The 14,971-nt window shown below is 49.7% G+C and overlaps 1 protein-coding gene and 1 pseudogene across 1 annotated transcript; one reads left to right on the top strand and one right to left on the bottom strand.

The window, feature by feature from the left end:
• Positions 1 to 5,726: 5,726 nt before the first annotated feature.
• Positions 5,727 to 8,263, bottom strand: LOC123184164 (obtusifoliol 14-alpha demethylase-like; annotated as a pseudogene).
• A 3,387-nt stretch (positions 8,264 to 11,650) lies between these two features.
• On the top strand, positions 11,651 to 13,210 carry LOC123186863 (cytochrome P450 76M5-like). The gene has a single exon (XM_044598536.1). It carries the CDS (start codon positions 11,651 to 11,653, stop codon positions 13,208 to 13,210), a length of 1,560 nt encoding a protein of 519 aa, XP_044454471.1.
• The last annotated feature ends 1,761 nt before the right edge of the window (positions 13,211 to 14,971 follow it).

Below are 14,971 nucleotides of genomic sequence, written 5' to 3'. Positions count from 1 at the left end.
TAAAGCGGTTGAAGAGGTTGCGAAGGACACTGATTCTCTGACCTCTCTAGGTTGAGACGCCTTCGTTGACCTTGGAGAGCCAGTCCCAGACTAGCTTAGATGTTTCCAAAGAACTCACGTGGCCATACTGTCCTTTGGTCAGATGACCACAGATGATATTCTTGGCAGTAGAGTCCAGTTGAATGAACTTCTTGACGTCAGCAGCAGTGGCACCTTCTCCAGCCTTCGGAAAGCCGTTCTTGATGGCATACCATAGGTCGACGTCAATGGCTTCAAGATGCATGCGCATCTTATTCTTCCAGTAGGGATATTTAGTTCCATCGAAGACGGGGTACACAGTGGAGACTTTAATTATCCCTGCAGTCAACATAGCTAAAATTCCAGGTGGTTAAACCGAATCACACAGAACAAGGGAGTACCTTGCTCTGATACCAATTGAAAGTGCATTATATCGACTAGAGGGGGGTGAATAGGTGATTTTTATGAAAGTCTTCAAAACGTGGAAGTTTCGAAGACAAACGATAGAAATAAACCTATTACCATGCAGCGGAAGGTAGACTACACTAGGCAAACCATAGTCAAGTATTCAATGAAGTGAAAGCACAATGACTAATAGCAGCTAGGTAGTAAGGATCAGGTAGGAAGATATGATGAAGCCAAACAGAACACGCAGTCACTCAGTGAAGACAAAAGATAGTGCAATCATACAATGACTTCACAAGGACCAACAGTAAGTAAAGGGAAGGGAAGGATGAAACCAGTGACTCGTTGAAGACAATGATTTGTTGGACCAGTTCCAGTTGATGTGACAATTGTACGTCTGGTTAGGGCGGCTAGGTATTTAAACCTGAGGACACACAGTCCTGACCACGCAGCTCAGGACACCCAGTCCTCACCGTATTCCCCTTGAGCTAAGGTCACACAGACCTCGCCCAATCACTCTGGTAAGTCTTCAAGTTGGACTCCCAAACCTTCACAGACTTCGTTCACCGGTGATCCACAATGTCTCTTGGATGCTCAGAACACGACGCCTAACCGGCTGGAGGATTCACAGTCCTCAAGTGTAATAAGTCTTCAGATCACACAGACAAGAAGACTTAAGTGATGCCTAACACTCTTTGGCTCTGGGTGGTTAGGGCTTTATCCTCGCAAGGAATTCTCTCTCAAAGGCTTCGAGGTGGGTTGCTCTCAAACGACAAAAGCCGTACTCTAACTCTGAGCAGCCAACCGTTTATGGTTGTAGGGGGTGGGCTATTTATAGCCACTAGGCAACCCGACCTGATTTGTCTGAAATGACCCTGGGTCACTAAGGAACTGACACGTGTTCCAACGGTCAGATTTCAAACTCACACGGCAACTTTACTTGGGCTACAAGCAAAGCTGACTTGTCCGACTCTGGACAAGATTCGCTCTCATAGTCTTCACTCAAAGACATAGGTTTTAGTTAAGCATCACTTCAGTCATTCTAACTGGTTCTCTTGGACCCCACTTAACAGTACGGTGGTTCCTATGACTCAACAAAGAAGAAACAGAACTACGAAAGATCTAAGTCTTCGAGCTCCATAGGCTTAATGCGATGTCTTCTCTTGTCATAGTCTTCAATGAGAATATCTTCATAAGCCACCTTTGACATCAATGTCTTCATACATTTTTGGGGTCATCTCTGGTAGGAAAACCGAATCAATGAGGGACTTCTACCTGTGTTATCCTGCAATTCTCACAAACACATTAGTCCCCCAACCAGGTTTGTCGTCAATACTCCAAAACCAACTAGGGGTGGCACTAGATGCACTTATAGATGTGAACTAGATTATTGACTCTAGTAAACCCTTCGGTGTTGGTCACATGACGATGTGAACTATTGATGTTAAATCACATGGCAATGTGAACTGGATTATTGACTCTAGTGCAAGTGCGAGACTGAAGGAAATATGCCCTAGAGGCAATAATAAAGTTATTATTTATTTCCTTATATCATGATAAATGTTTATTATTCATGCTAGAATTGTATTAACCGGAAACATAATACATGTGTGAATACATAGACAAACAGAGTGTCACTAGTATGCCTCTACTTGACTAGCTCGTTGATCAAAGATGGTTATGTTTCCTAACCATAGACATGAGTTGTCATTTGATTAACGGGATCACATCATTAGGAGAATGATGAGATTGACTTGACCCATTCCGTTAGCATAGCACTTGATCGTTTAGTTTGTTGCTATTGCTTTCTTCATGACTTATACATGTTCCTATGACTATGAGATTATGCAACTCCCGTTTACCGGAGGAACACTTTGTGTGCTACCAAACGTCACAACGTAACTGGGTGATTATAAAGGTGCTCTACAGGTGTCTCCGATGGTGTCTGTTGAGTTGGCGTATTTCAAGATTAGGATTTGTCACTTCGATTGTCGGAGAGGTATCTCTGGGCACTCTCGGTAATGCACATCACTTAAGCCTTGCAAGCATTGCAACTAATGAGTTAGTTGCAGGATGATGTATTACGGAACGAGTAAAGAGACTTGCCGGTAACGAGATTGAACTAGGTATTGAGATACCGACGATCGAATCTCAGGCAAGTAACATACCGATGACAAAGGGAACAACGTATGTTGTTATGCGGTCTGACCGATAAAGATCTTCGTAGAATATGTAGGAGCCAATATGAGCATTCAGGTTCCGCTATTGGTTATTGATCGGAGACATGTCTCGGTCATGTCTACATTGTTCTTGAACCCGTAGGGTCCGCACGCTTAACGTTATGATGACAGTTTCATTATGAGTTTATATATTTTGATGTACCGAAGGATGTTCGGAGTCCCGGATATGATCACGGACATGACGAGGAGTCTTGAAATGGTCGAGACATAAAGATCGATATATTGGACGGCTATATTCGGACACCGGAAGTGTTTCGGGTGATTTCGGAGACAACCGGAGTGTCGGAAGGGTTACCGGAACCCCCGGGGAAGTATTGGGCCTTTGTGGGCCTGAGGGGAGAGAGAGGGTAGCAGCCCAGGAGGTGGCGCGCCCACTCCCATGGGGAGTCCGAATTGAACTAGGGGAGGGGGCGCGGCCCCTCCCTCTCCCTCTCCTTCTCTTTCCTTCCCCCTTCTCTCTTCCTAGTTGGACTAGGAAAGGGGAGTCCTACTCCTACTAGGAGGAGGACTCCCCCCTCCTTGGCGCGCCCCAAGGGCCGGCCGGCCTCTCCCCCTTGCTCCTTTATATACAGGGGCAGGGGGGCACCTCTAGACACACAAGTTGATCTTCGTGATTGTTCTCTTAGCCGTGTGCGGTGCCCCCCTCCACCATAATCCTCGATAATATTGTAGCGGTGCTTAGTCGAAGCCCTGCGACGGTAGAACATCAAGATCGTCACCACGCCGTCGTGCTGACGGAACTCTTCCCCGACACTTTGCTAGATCGAAGTCCAGGGATCGTCATCGAGCTGAACGTGTGCTAGAACTCGGAGGTGCCGTAGTTTCGGTGCTTGATCGGTCAGGCCGTGAAGACGTACGACTACATCAACCGCGTTGTTATAACGCTTCCGCTTCCGGTCTACGAGGGTACGTAGACAACACTCTTCCCTTTCATTGTTGTGCATCACCATGATCTTGCGTGTGCGTAGGAATTTTTTTTAAATTACTACGTTCCCCTACACGAATTGCCAAAGTCCAGGTATGCCATTAGTCAAAGCTTTTTTTGAGCAACCGGCAAACCTCTTATATTCGAACCTGCTGCCTATCATTAAGAAGAAGAAAATTGACCAGTTAGTAAGAAAAACCTACTAAGTGATACTACCGGCACATATTCCAGGACCATCCAATTCAAAATTGGAAACATCCAAGACTGGACCAGGGACCACGATTCTAAAAATTAACTCTCATTTTAGTTGTCACTCCCAATCTTTTGTATTTTTATGAAACATACGATCATGTTGGTATCAAACCAACATGGTTTCACTTGATAAGTCTTCAGAACATTTTCATGCGATTGACATGTTTAATTTCTTATAGAACAATATATATAGTAAAGCATAACGTAACAAGGAAAACAAAACTTGATATACAATGATAAGGTGCAAAATGGCGCGGCAAAGCGCACGTATGCTTTTATTTTACATCATTGCTCCGGTTTAACCAGAGGCAGCGAACCGGGCAGCAGCCGCTCCGACTTGGTCCGAGTCTTTGAGCATCTAAGGAGTGATTCGCGCCCATGATAAGAAACCTCCCGAGCGCAAGCGTATGACACGTCCGACCCACGCCGATCTTCTTCTTCACGCGTTTGTTCAGCAGCTGCTCCAGCCGAGATTTCGGTCGCAAACTGTCTCTCCCTTCGGCATTGCTCCAAGAATGGGGAAAGAGGACGGACAAAGGGGGCTCGTACGGCGAGAAGCGCCAGACAATGATGTCAAGAGCACAGGAAGACAAAATGGATCTGCAGCGGAGGTGGGCACGTCGGGAAGATGCCCTCCCCCCTCTATATATCCCTCGAGGAAACAGAAATGACGGCCTCAATGGACTGAGGCATGTCCCATTTCCTATTCGGTTTCCCATTTCACGAGATGTGGGTGCGGGAATCTAGGCATTATCATCATGATGTGCTTGTTGAGACAAAACTAACAGGTACTCCCTCCGTCCCAAAATAAGTGACTCAATTTTGTACCAGCTCACAAGTCTTCTCGCCAGTAATGATGGGATGGGATGAGGCGTGGGTTGGTGATGCCTAGGTATCCGTGGCACGAAGTACAGTCCACCGAATTTCAAACCACGAAGCTGTGATGCATGAAGCCGCCTAATCTCAAGTTGGCAAATTCCGGACCACGAAGCCGCAGAGCTTGGAGCCGCCTAATCTCAAGCCGATTTCGGATCATGAGGCCATAGATCTTGAAGCCGCAGAATCTCGAGCCATGAAGGCGTGAACCCATCGCGACACGTGCCGCAGAGATCGGTGGCGTCACAACATTGAGGTTGTGGAGGCCGGGCGGCTAGCAGCGAGAGCTCGGGCAGGCAACAATGGTGATGCAGAGGCAGGGGAGGCGGAGGAGCGGGAAAGAGAGAGGTGTTCACGCAGTACATAACTGGCTGGACGAGGCGGTGCGGTGCAGTTAATATCCCATTGTACACCGAGTGCCGTTTGGTGGACAGTTAGCTTACAGGAAACAAAACGTTTTCAGCTTTTAGAAAGAAAAAAGGGAATTATGTAAGCAATGTCTTCTGAGAAAAATGAAATCGAAAATATTCCGAGATGGCAAATATTTGAAGATGACTATGAAAACACAATTACACCAAGTGTTGTTTGGTGGACAGTTGGCTTATGGAAAATAAAACATTTTCAGCTTTTAGAAAAGAAAAGAAACTGTATTTTGTAAGCCGTGTGTTCCGTCGGGAGCACGCGGTTTATACTGCTCGCTGCCACAGAGACTTCAGATGCGGAGAGTATGGCAACATGGAAGGAGAGTACACCGAGTGTACCCCGAAGGCTTACCTACGCCGAGTGTTTTGATGGGCATTGTGGATGTACAGAGCTATTCCGTATAAGGTGAGAGCCTTTTGTTTGCCATGGGTTTTAAATAGGAGTATTAAACTCGGCGGCACTGCTATACGCCGAGAGACTGATAAATTGCCCTACTAATTGAGGATGCCCTTGTCGAAAGTTGTTTCTTGAACACCAACAATACTATTTACAAACGTTGTTGAAATTAGAAAAGTTTGCGTTACAACCAAATTTATGCCTTATATTTTCCCAAGAGGCGGTACAATTCATTGACAAGGCGTAAAGTATTTAGCTCTAGTCTCACTCAAGAAAAAAACGAGGTGGACACACACACACGTAAAGTATGTCACTCAGGGAAGTGCACTATAGTGTTAGTGTTGGCTTGTCGAAAAATACAGTAGATCAACTGTGCATGGCGCAACGGTTAACTTAGGCGAGATCGGTAATTTATTGGTGCCAGGACAAAGCAAACGGTCAAGATGAAGTAGATACACGTAGCGTCTGTGTCGGCTCATGATTTAGGCGGCCGTCGACATCCCTCTTGTGTTTCTGTTGTAGCGGAGCATGAGCTTCCCCTTGGGCCCTGGCATGACCACGTTCCAGTCCGTCTCGGGGAACGGCGACACCATCTCCATCTCAAAGTTCCTCAGGAGGTGGCTCCATATCACCTTGATCTGCATGTACGCGAACGCCTCGCCGACGCACGCATGCCGCCCAGCGCCGAACGCCGTGTACGAGAGCGCCCCGCCTGCCCTGTCCTCTCCTCTGCCGGGGCCGAACCGGTCCGGCTCGTACGTCTCCGGATCGCTGTACACTTGCGGGAGACGGTTGTGGATCACCAGCGGGCTCGCGACCGTGCGCCCCTCAGGGACCTCGTACTCGACGCCCTCGCTTGTCCGCACGGCGAAGCTCCGGCGCGCATGGCGCAACAGCATCATCGCCGGCGGGTGGAGCCGCAGAACCTCCTTGACGCAGCGGTGGAGGGTGTCCATCTCCTGCAGGACCTCGTAGTCCACGCGGTCCCCGTGCCGCGCCATGATCCGCTCCTGCTCCTGGACGGCAGCGCGCAGATGCTTGGCGTTGGCGCGCTCCGGTCCACGTGCCCGTGCTGGAGCTTGTGTGCTGCCCCGCGAACAGCGCAGAGACCAGCATTCCGACCACTTCCGTCTCGGTCGTGGCGCGGCCGTCTTTGTACCTGGAATCGATCAGGCACTGGAGCATGTCATCGACGACGTTTTGGCCGCCATCGGAGCAGCTTGCTTTGCGGGAGCTGACGATGTCGGAGAATATCTCGCCGAGCCTAGCGCGCGCCTTGTCACGTCTGTGATGCGCCGGGATCGGCAGGTGCGGGAATAGGATGGTGACGAGGCGCATGCCGTCGTTGAGTTCACGGAGGTGCGTTGCGACCTCGACCAGCATCTTCGCCCTCACCTCCTCCCCAAACAAGCATCGGCTGGCGACGAGCGTGACGAGGTGCTCTAGCTCCTGCTTCAAGTCAACCGTGCCGGACTGTCCCCATCTCGCAAAGTACTCCTGCACGCGTAACATACACACGTACACTTATATATGCTGTGTTTTTTTTGTAGGGATATATACACTTATATCCGCTAGCAAGAGTTAAGACGAAAAAGTGAGGCAACTCATATTAAAGGTCCTCCGTAAATTAATATAAGAGCGTTTAGAACACTAAAATAATGATCTAAATGCTCTTATATTAGTTTACAGAGGGAATACCATCTTATTATTTCCTACCTTGACTTCGCGCACCATGAGGCGGGCGTAGCTTCTGAGCTTGGCCGGCTTCATTGCGTCGCCAAAGAAGCGGAACTGCTCGCGCCGAGTGACGAAATCCACGTCGAAGGCGACGCCGGGCCCGAAGGTCGGAATGGTGAACTGCGAGACCTCATCCTGGCTGATTTCTGACTCCAGCCCTTGGTAGAAATGGCTCGACACGTCTGGCCCAACCAGGAAGGTGACCTTGCGATGCAACAGTCTCACCGTGAACACGCTCCCCATCTCCGCGTGGGCATCGCAGAGCACTCGCAGCGGGCCCTTGGCGAGAAGCGCTGGGAGGATGCCAAGAAAGGGAGCCCCTGCGGCCGTGGGCGGCGGAGGAGGTGATCGTTTGCTTGTTGGGAAGGACGTCGCCCGTCGTGCCATCATGATGGACACGACTGCAACGAAAATAGGAACAAATGCTAGCCAAAGGACTCTCGGAAATTCCATATTTACACTCCAAATGCGATGGGGGTTGTGCTGTAAGAACATTGTAAAACGAGTCAGTAACTTAGGTGCGACTTGTGTGTACTCAAGACATGCACCCATCAATAATCAAGTGCGTGTGCTTTTCGGAGCACATGTGATAACACTTTTCTATTTGCTGCCATTCCAAAATGTTCCTATATATTACAGACATGGATGCAAGTTTTTTAGCGTACTTTCATAGAGTTTATAGGGTACCATTCAGTTCTTATTAGCACTCATTGCCCACACGGGCGTTCCCGCGATATTAAGGGGAACCTTCTAAGGATACATTGCATTTGATAGGCAAGAAAAGAGAACTTACTGATCTATAGGGAGGCCAGCAACTCGGAGGACCTTCAGCTAGGGTCACCCACGCAATCGATCAGCGCGGCTGAAGCAGGTTGATGGCATGGCTTTATAAAGCCCGCCGCCCAAAGTCAAGTTGTCACTCAAACTTTATTATTACTACACATGCTGCACAGGTACGGCATGTATGAACATGTGGTGCCTTCCAGTTGAAGTTGAGATTTAACGGCTAACCCACGGTCGCGTTTGTTAGATAAATTAGCATCTTGCAACACCGAATAGAATAATTTACCAACCTTGGTCATGCAAGTCTAAAACGTATGAGAGACGGTCAGCCGTGGCCATGGAAGTCTGCCGAACCTGCCGTGCCTGACCAAGAGTATGAGAACTACGGTCAGCTCCAGCTGGTGGTCAAGTACATTTGTGTTGGGGCAATGTGCACTGCATACCGATCTGCGGATGGCTGTGTTGCATGTCTCACACGGCAATGTGGTATGTAGATTTACCAGCAAAAATGAAGAATCTGGTATGTAGATTCCAAAAAACAAATCGAAAAGGAGGAAAATACCCCCGGCCTCTGTATGATGCACAAAATCATATATTATTAATTATTCAAACAATGGCAAGCAAAGCTAAGCATTAATAAATACCAACTCGGCGTTAACAAAAATGAAAGAAAAAAACAAAGCTATCTGGCAGCATATCCAAATCCTACCACACAATCTGGAAGCCATATAGTTACATACAAAGGGCACATCTCCCCAAGACAACACCTTTAAGAAGGATTTACTGCTCGCACGCCGATGCTGGAAATTATAGCAGCATATCCAGATGCCAGAACAAAGGCTATCACCTCAAAGCAGCCTTGGAACCAACATCTTCAACAAGGTAACGAGCCTAGGGGGGCAACTAGGGATTGTGGCGCTCTCCCCACTACTGAAAAAATGGTCGTTACTGAGTTCGTGTTTGCCAAGTGTCGAAGCACGGGTTCATGGCAAAAGTTGTGTAACCCAAGTACAGCTCTCGGCAAACAGTAGAACACGGCACACATCATACATCACCGAGCGCCTAGCCCAAAGTACTCGGCAAACAAAGCAAACACGGTTTATCGGATGCATACCGGGAGCCTCTTCCATGGCACCCAGAAAATAGGTGCCACGTGCCACGGGCGTTTGCAGTTGATGGCTCTGTGACGATAGGCAACGTTTGCCGAGAGCCTGTGGTCCAGAACTCGGCAAACTTTATACTATTTAAAAACAACCCATATGTGTTTCATCCAACCCTAGCCGCCAGCCGCTGGCACACAAATCCTATCGGCCGCCGACAATATATGAGTGTCAAGAAAAAAATATATTAACCACGGTAAAAACACAACAAGTTTTGCTATTTCTCATGTACCTGAATTTTGTTGTTGTGTCAGTCACCTTCTTCCTTCCTTCCTTCCTTCTAGCATGCATGATCTCGCCGGAGAGGAAGAAACCAATACTTGTGAAGAACCAGATCCACTATGTATCTTAGGGGGAAACCATGGCCTCATTATCTATTTAGTGGGGAGTCACGGTCCCATTATCTATCTTAAGGGTGGGGTGCAGGCAATTGCCGGAATTTTTCACTGGTGCGGCAGGGCTTAGAGGGATGGCTGGGCCGGTGCCCAACATGGCGGTGGGGGAGTTAAGAGAGAAGAATAGTGCGTAGATGACAGCCATTGGATACTGATTGTATGGCCGAGAATGAAAGTGACTGACGCTCGATCTATTTTCAGGTACCTGACGTTTAGACAGTCCCAAACAAAGTTGGTATCGGCCGATATTTTGGTCATATCTGTCTTCTCAAAGAAACACGAGTGCTTTCTCTCACTGAACGTAGAAACACAAAGCAAAAAACGGTTATTCCTGGAGCCAAAGACCAAAAAGCACTCTTGACTGCCCTCGCCATTCATTTCTCAGTCTTTTGTCAAGGTTCAACCCTCCGGTCAGCAAACGGTAAGGTTTTTCTACTCCGTGTCTCACCAGTAGTTTTTGACTAAACCACCACTCCTCGGAGAACAGTCTGCCCAAATTAAGTCCAGCTTATGTGACACGTCAAGGAGAAATTCTACAAGGAAAAGAAATTCTACAACGAAAAAAAGTAGGGTATCAAATAGCTAGAGCATCTACGATCGGACGACTCAAACTGTCCTCACACACCCATGCGAAAGTACCAATTTTTGACCGGTCAAAAAAACGACCAACCCCGGCACCTCAAACCGGCTTTAAATACCCGGGTTAACTGACACCCTGCATACCTAGCCCAAATGTAGGGCAGATACGAGGCAGCCCGGCACGTTCGCCACGTCAGTCTAGCCCACCTATGGCCCACTATGACCCCACAAAAACCTCATTCGGGTCGAACCCTAACCTCACTTCACTCCGCTCCGGTCTCCATCTCTTCTTCCCCTTTCTCTAATCCGTCAACTTCCGATCTCCATCCAACATGTCCAACACCGGTAGCCATTCCGACGGCTCTGGCGATGAAGCCTTAGACGCATTCCTTCGCGATGTGTCCGGCGACGACGACGAGCTAGGCCTCTTCATCACGTTGCAGCGCTCGCGGGTGGACACAGGTGGCAGCTCCTGATCTGGTGCGACGCCACTTGTCGCTCGCAGCCGCAACACTGATGTCAGAGCTGGCCATTCCCACCATGCTCACAGCTTCGCGAGGGCAGCTCAATTCACGCCGCCCCTTAGTCAGCCTCCTCCCCCTCTGGCCGCTGCTTCGAAAGGGCAGCGTTGTGTTTTAGTTCCTGCTCTGCTAGCACCGTGAACGCACACTCCAGATTCGGAGGCACGCGCTGCCAGCCGCGAGAGGCAGAGGGCAAGGGAAAGGGCGGCCGCATAGTCCTCCCGCCATCGTCGCAGGATGCCGGCAGTGCCCGACGAGGAGGAGCGGCTCCTCGCGTGGGTGTATCACCGGTCACTTACAACGGCGAGACGGAGGCCCGCCGGCTCTGGAGGACAAACGCCAAGGCGCTTCAGTTGGGCATTGAGCAGTCCGAGCGGGAGGAAGCGGATGCAGCGGCGGAGGCAGCGAGGGTGGTGAAGCTCCGCCGTCTTCATCTGTATTTGAAGAATTTAGTAATCTAGTTTAAACTTGTCCGTCGTTTTATGTGGATTATATGAACTGTGGAGATCTTTTGGTGATCAAAATGTGCATTTATATGTCCGTGTGATAATCTACGTACTTTAATTCACGTTGCATGTTTTAATATGGATATAGGGTACTTTTTCTTAAACTAATATAAGAATGTTTAGATAACTATTATAGGGATCCATACGCATTTATATTAGTTTACCGAGGAAGTATTAGATTTGATACATGGGTGTGAGACGAACAATTTAAGAATTGCATGTGTCCACGCACACGCCCACACGCTTCCACCGACGTATAGTCAGCTGGTTTTGCAATGCTCTTGCTCTTAGTTCTGATACGACATCGTGACATCTAATAAGTTATGCTTATGTGCATCATCTATCGTCTAGATGCAGATGCCAGGAGGTATATATAAATATACCGCGACAGACTCTCCCCTCAGCAGCCCGCACCACAGGAACCAGCCGATATAATGGAGATCGAGCTCTGGCTGCTATGGCCGACGCTCGCGGTCGTCTCGCTCCTCTACTGTCTGGCCATCACGGCACGCACACGCCGTGCGGGCACGGGGCGGATGCCACCGGGTCCCACGCCGCTCCCTCTCGTCGGCAACATGCTCAGCCTCGTCGGCAACCTCCACCACACCCTCGCGCGCCTCGCTCGCGCCTACGGCCCCGTCATGACGCTCAAGCTTGGCCTCACCACCGCCGTGATCGTGTCCTCGCGCGATGCGGCTTGGGAGGCATTGACGAAGCATGACCGGCGGCTGGCTGCGCACGCCATCCCAGACGCCGCACGCGCGCTCGGCCACTCCGACCGGTCCATGATATGGCTGCCCAGCTCCGACCCGCTCTGGAAGAGCTTGCGCGGCATCGTGGCCGCCAACGTCTTCTCCCCGCGCGCCCTCGCCGCGGCGCGCGCCGCCCGCGAGCGTAAGGTGCGCGACATGGTGCATCACTTCCGCGACCGCGCCGACACAGAGGTGGACGTCGGCCAGGCACTGTACGCTGGCGTGCTCAACGTCTTGTCGAACGCGCTCTGCTCTGTCGACGTGGTCGACATGGGCGCCGCCGAGTCAGCGCAGGGCGTGCGGGAGCTCGTCGAGGATCTCATCGCGGTGATTGCCAAGCCCAACATCTCCGACCTCGTCCCTTGCCTTCGGTGGCTCGACCTGCAAGGATGGCGTCGCTGGACGGCGATACGCATCGACAAAATCGTCCGCCTGTTGGATGACATAATCGACGGTCGTATGGCAGCTGCTGCCAACACCTCCACGGAGGAGAAGCATGGCGACTTCCTGGAGCTCTTCTCCACGGGCAAGATCGCCCGCGACACCCTGACAGCCATACTGTTCGACGTCTTCACGGCCGGAAGCGACACGATGTCGCTCACCGTCGAGTGGGCAATGGCGGAGCTGCTCAAGAACCCGGCCATCATGGCAAAGGTTCGCGCGGAGATAGACGATGCTCTTGGCGGCAAGGAGACCATCGGCGAGAACGACGCGGCGGGCTTGCCGTACCTCCAGGCCGTGGTGAAGGAGGCCATGCGACTGCACCCGGTGGTGCCGATACTGCTGCCCCGCCGGGCCGTGGAGGACGGCGTGGAGATCGGCGGCTACGCCGTGCCCAAGGGCTCGACGGTCATCTTCAACGCGTGGGCGATGATGCGGGACCCGGCGGCGTGGGAGAGGCCCGACGAGTTCATCCCGGAGAGGTTCCTGGGCAAGGCGGACCAGGTGGTGGACTTCCGGGGTAAGGCCTTCGAGTTCATCCCGTTTGGGTCCGGCCGGAGGCTGTGCCCCGGCGTGCCGATGGCGGAGCGCGTGGTGCCGTTCATCCTGGCCTCGCTGCTGCACGCGTTCGAGTGGCGGCTACCGGACGGCGGTTCCGCGGCGGAGTTGGACGTGAGCGAGAGATTTACCACTGCAAATGTGATGGCTGTCCCACTCAAGGCCGTGCCCGTCGTGGTGCACATCTCTGCACGTAACGGTTTTCTTCAGCAAAATTCGTCACGGGAGGACATGTCAACGTGACAAAGATTTCCATACTATGTTGTCCAATTTCGTCCACCACAAAAAAAAGTAGTCCAACTTCTCCAACTCTCCATGGCATGTTGAGGAGTATATTTGTTAAAATAATCCGAGGCATACGACCAAGCAATCATAGCACATGACACCAAGATTGTTAACGAGGTTCATCGAGCTGGGCTACACCCCTGGGTCATGACGACGGACATTTCTCATCATTGATATCACTATAATACCGCATACGGGCCACCCGGAGGCCGGCACATGCCGGTGGCTCCTGATGTGCGCCTGTGCTATTATGTTTGCGTAGCGACATCATGTGTCTACACCCGTTATATAGGAGGCTTGGGATGCAAGTGTCCTACTCCAACACTAGCTAGTTCGTACCCCGAATACACGTCGTATGACTTTAAGTCCAACTGTAATCTACTTTATACAATTTCAACAAACTCCACCTTTACGAATGTTCTCCATCACCTTTTATTAGTTGATGCATCAAACCTTCATATACATTGGACTTGAGTTTATACCATGAGTATCTGATACTCTGAGACTCCACCTACAAATGTAGTTTCTTCTTGTTTTCGTCACGGTCAACGCTTGAATGAATAAAGTTCTTCTTCACTATAGTCTACGCGCTTCAAACTTTTGGAGTATCCGTTCAACGTCATCACATATTGATCATTGAGTCACCATATTTGACAATACTATTGTATCATCACTTTGATTATCTCTTCCTTGATCTGTGTGAAAATGAATAACTTACATATTAGACACTACATATTAAAGTTACCTAAGCTCAACATCTTCCCTCTTTCTTGAATGACTGTTTGAAACTTGAAGTAATTTCACTGTCATTTTGTAGTCATCCTAAGTCAAATTCGTAGTCATGTCTTAACACATGGCTGACCATTAGAACCCTGGTCTGTCACCATGTCCCATACTTACCGCATGGCTCGCTATTATCATGATGTCGATCCTTGGCTTTACTAGTAGAGTCCCAAGGGTCACAAACCCACACCTCCTCAACTCCGACTGCAAAGAACCACCGATCATCACCGAGCGATGCAGAGTTTCACGTCCTCGGACCACTGAGCTCCAGCTTGAACAAAATGTTATTCACTTTTCCCACGGAAATAGGCTTTGACTTTATGTGCACTTACATATGTCGTAGCCCTCCATCTGTACCGAGTGAAGTCTTCTGTCAGACTCCAGCTTCAGTTTTAACATGACTCCATGTAGCCAACTACACTACCCGCGCCCCATTAATCTCAGCCTCTCATGTGTACACCATCTTGAATCAACCTCATACAATTGCCTCGTTGAAGCGCACAAGCCTTAGGATGCTGGCTACTCCTCTAGGCCACCACGAGAGCTATATCTCGCATTAAGCGAGAGGGAAGAACCTCCCACAGAAGCATCCGTAGTAATGGGCCGGACCATTAGCACATATAGTAAAACAAAAAGAAATAGGGAGAAAAAGAGAACTCTCCTGGGAATCGATCGCAGGTGGTGGGTGGGGCCTCTGGCCATTTGCACCAAGGTCGGGTTCATGTCCAGATTGGAGGCGCGACCAACTTGAGGGAACTACCCGTTTTTCTGTTTTCTCGTTTATTTTTTCGGTTTTCTTATTTATTCTCTAGTTTTCATTTTTTCATCATTATACTTCCATTTTTTTTCTTGGTTCTTTGGATTTCTCTTTGTTTCTTTCATGGTTTTATCTGTTTTTTTTTCTTTCTCATTTTCTTCAATTTTTTGTTTCTTTCT

Source organism: Triticum aestivum, chromosome 2A, assembly GCF_018294505.1.
Source record: "Triticum aestivum cultivar Chinese Spring chromosome 2A, IWGSC CS RefSeq v2.1, whole genome shotgun sequence".
NCBI lineage: Eukaryota > Viridiplantae > Streptophyta > Magnoliopsida > Poales > Poaceae > Triticum > Triticum aestivum.
The sequence above is the reverse complement of the archived record's forward strand: the minus strand, read 5'-3'. Positions and strand labels throughout refer to the sequence as shown.

Coding starts and splice junctions, on each gene's coding strand:
- LOC123186863 (XM_044598536.1), top strand. CDS start 11,651: ATGGAGATCGAGCTCTGGCTGCTATGGCCGACGCTCGCGGTCGTCTCG.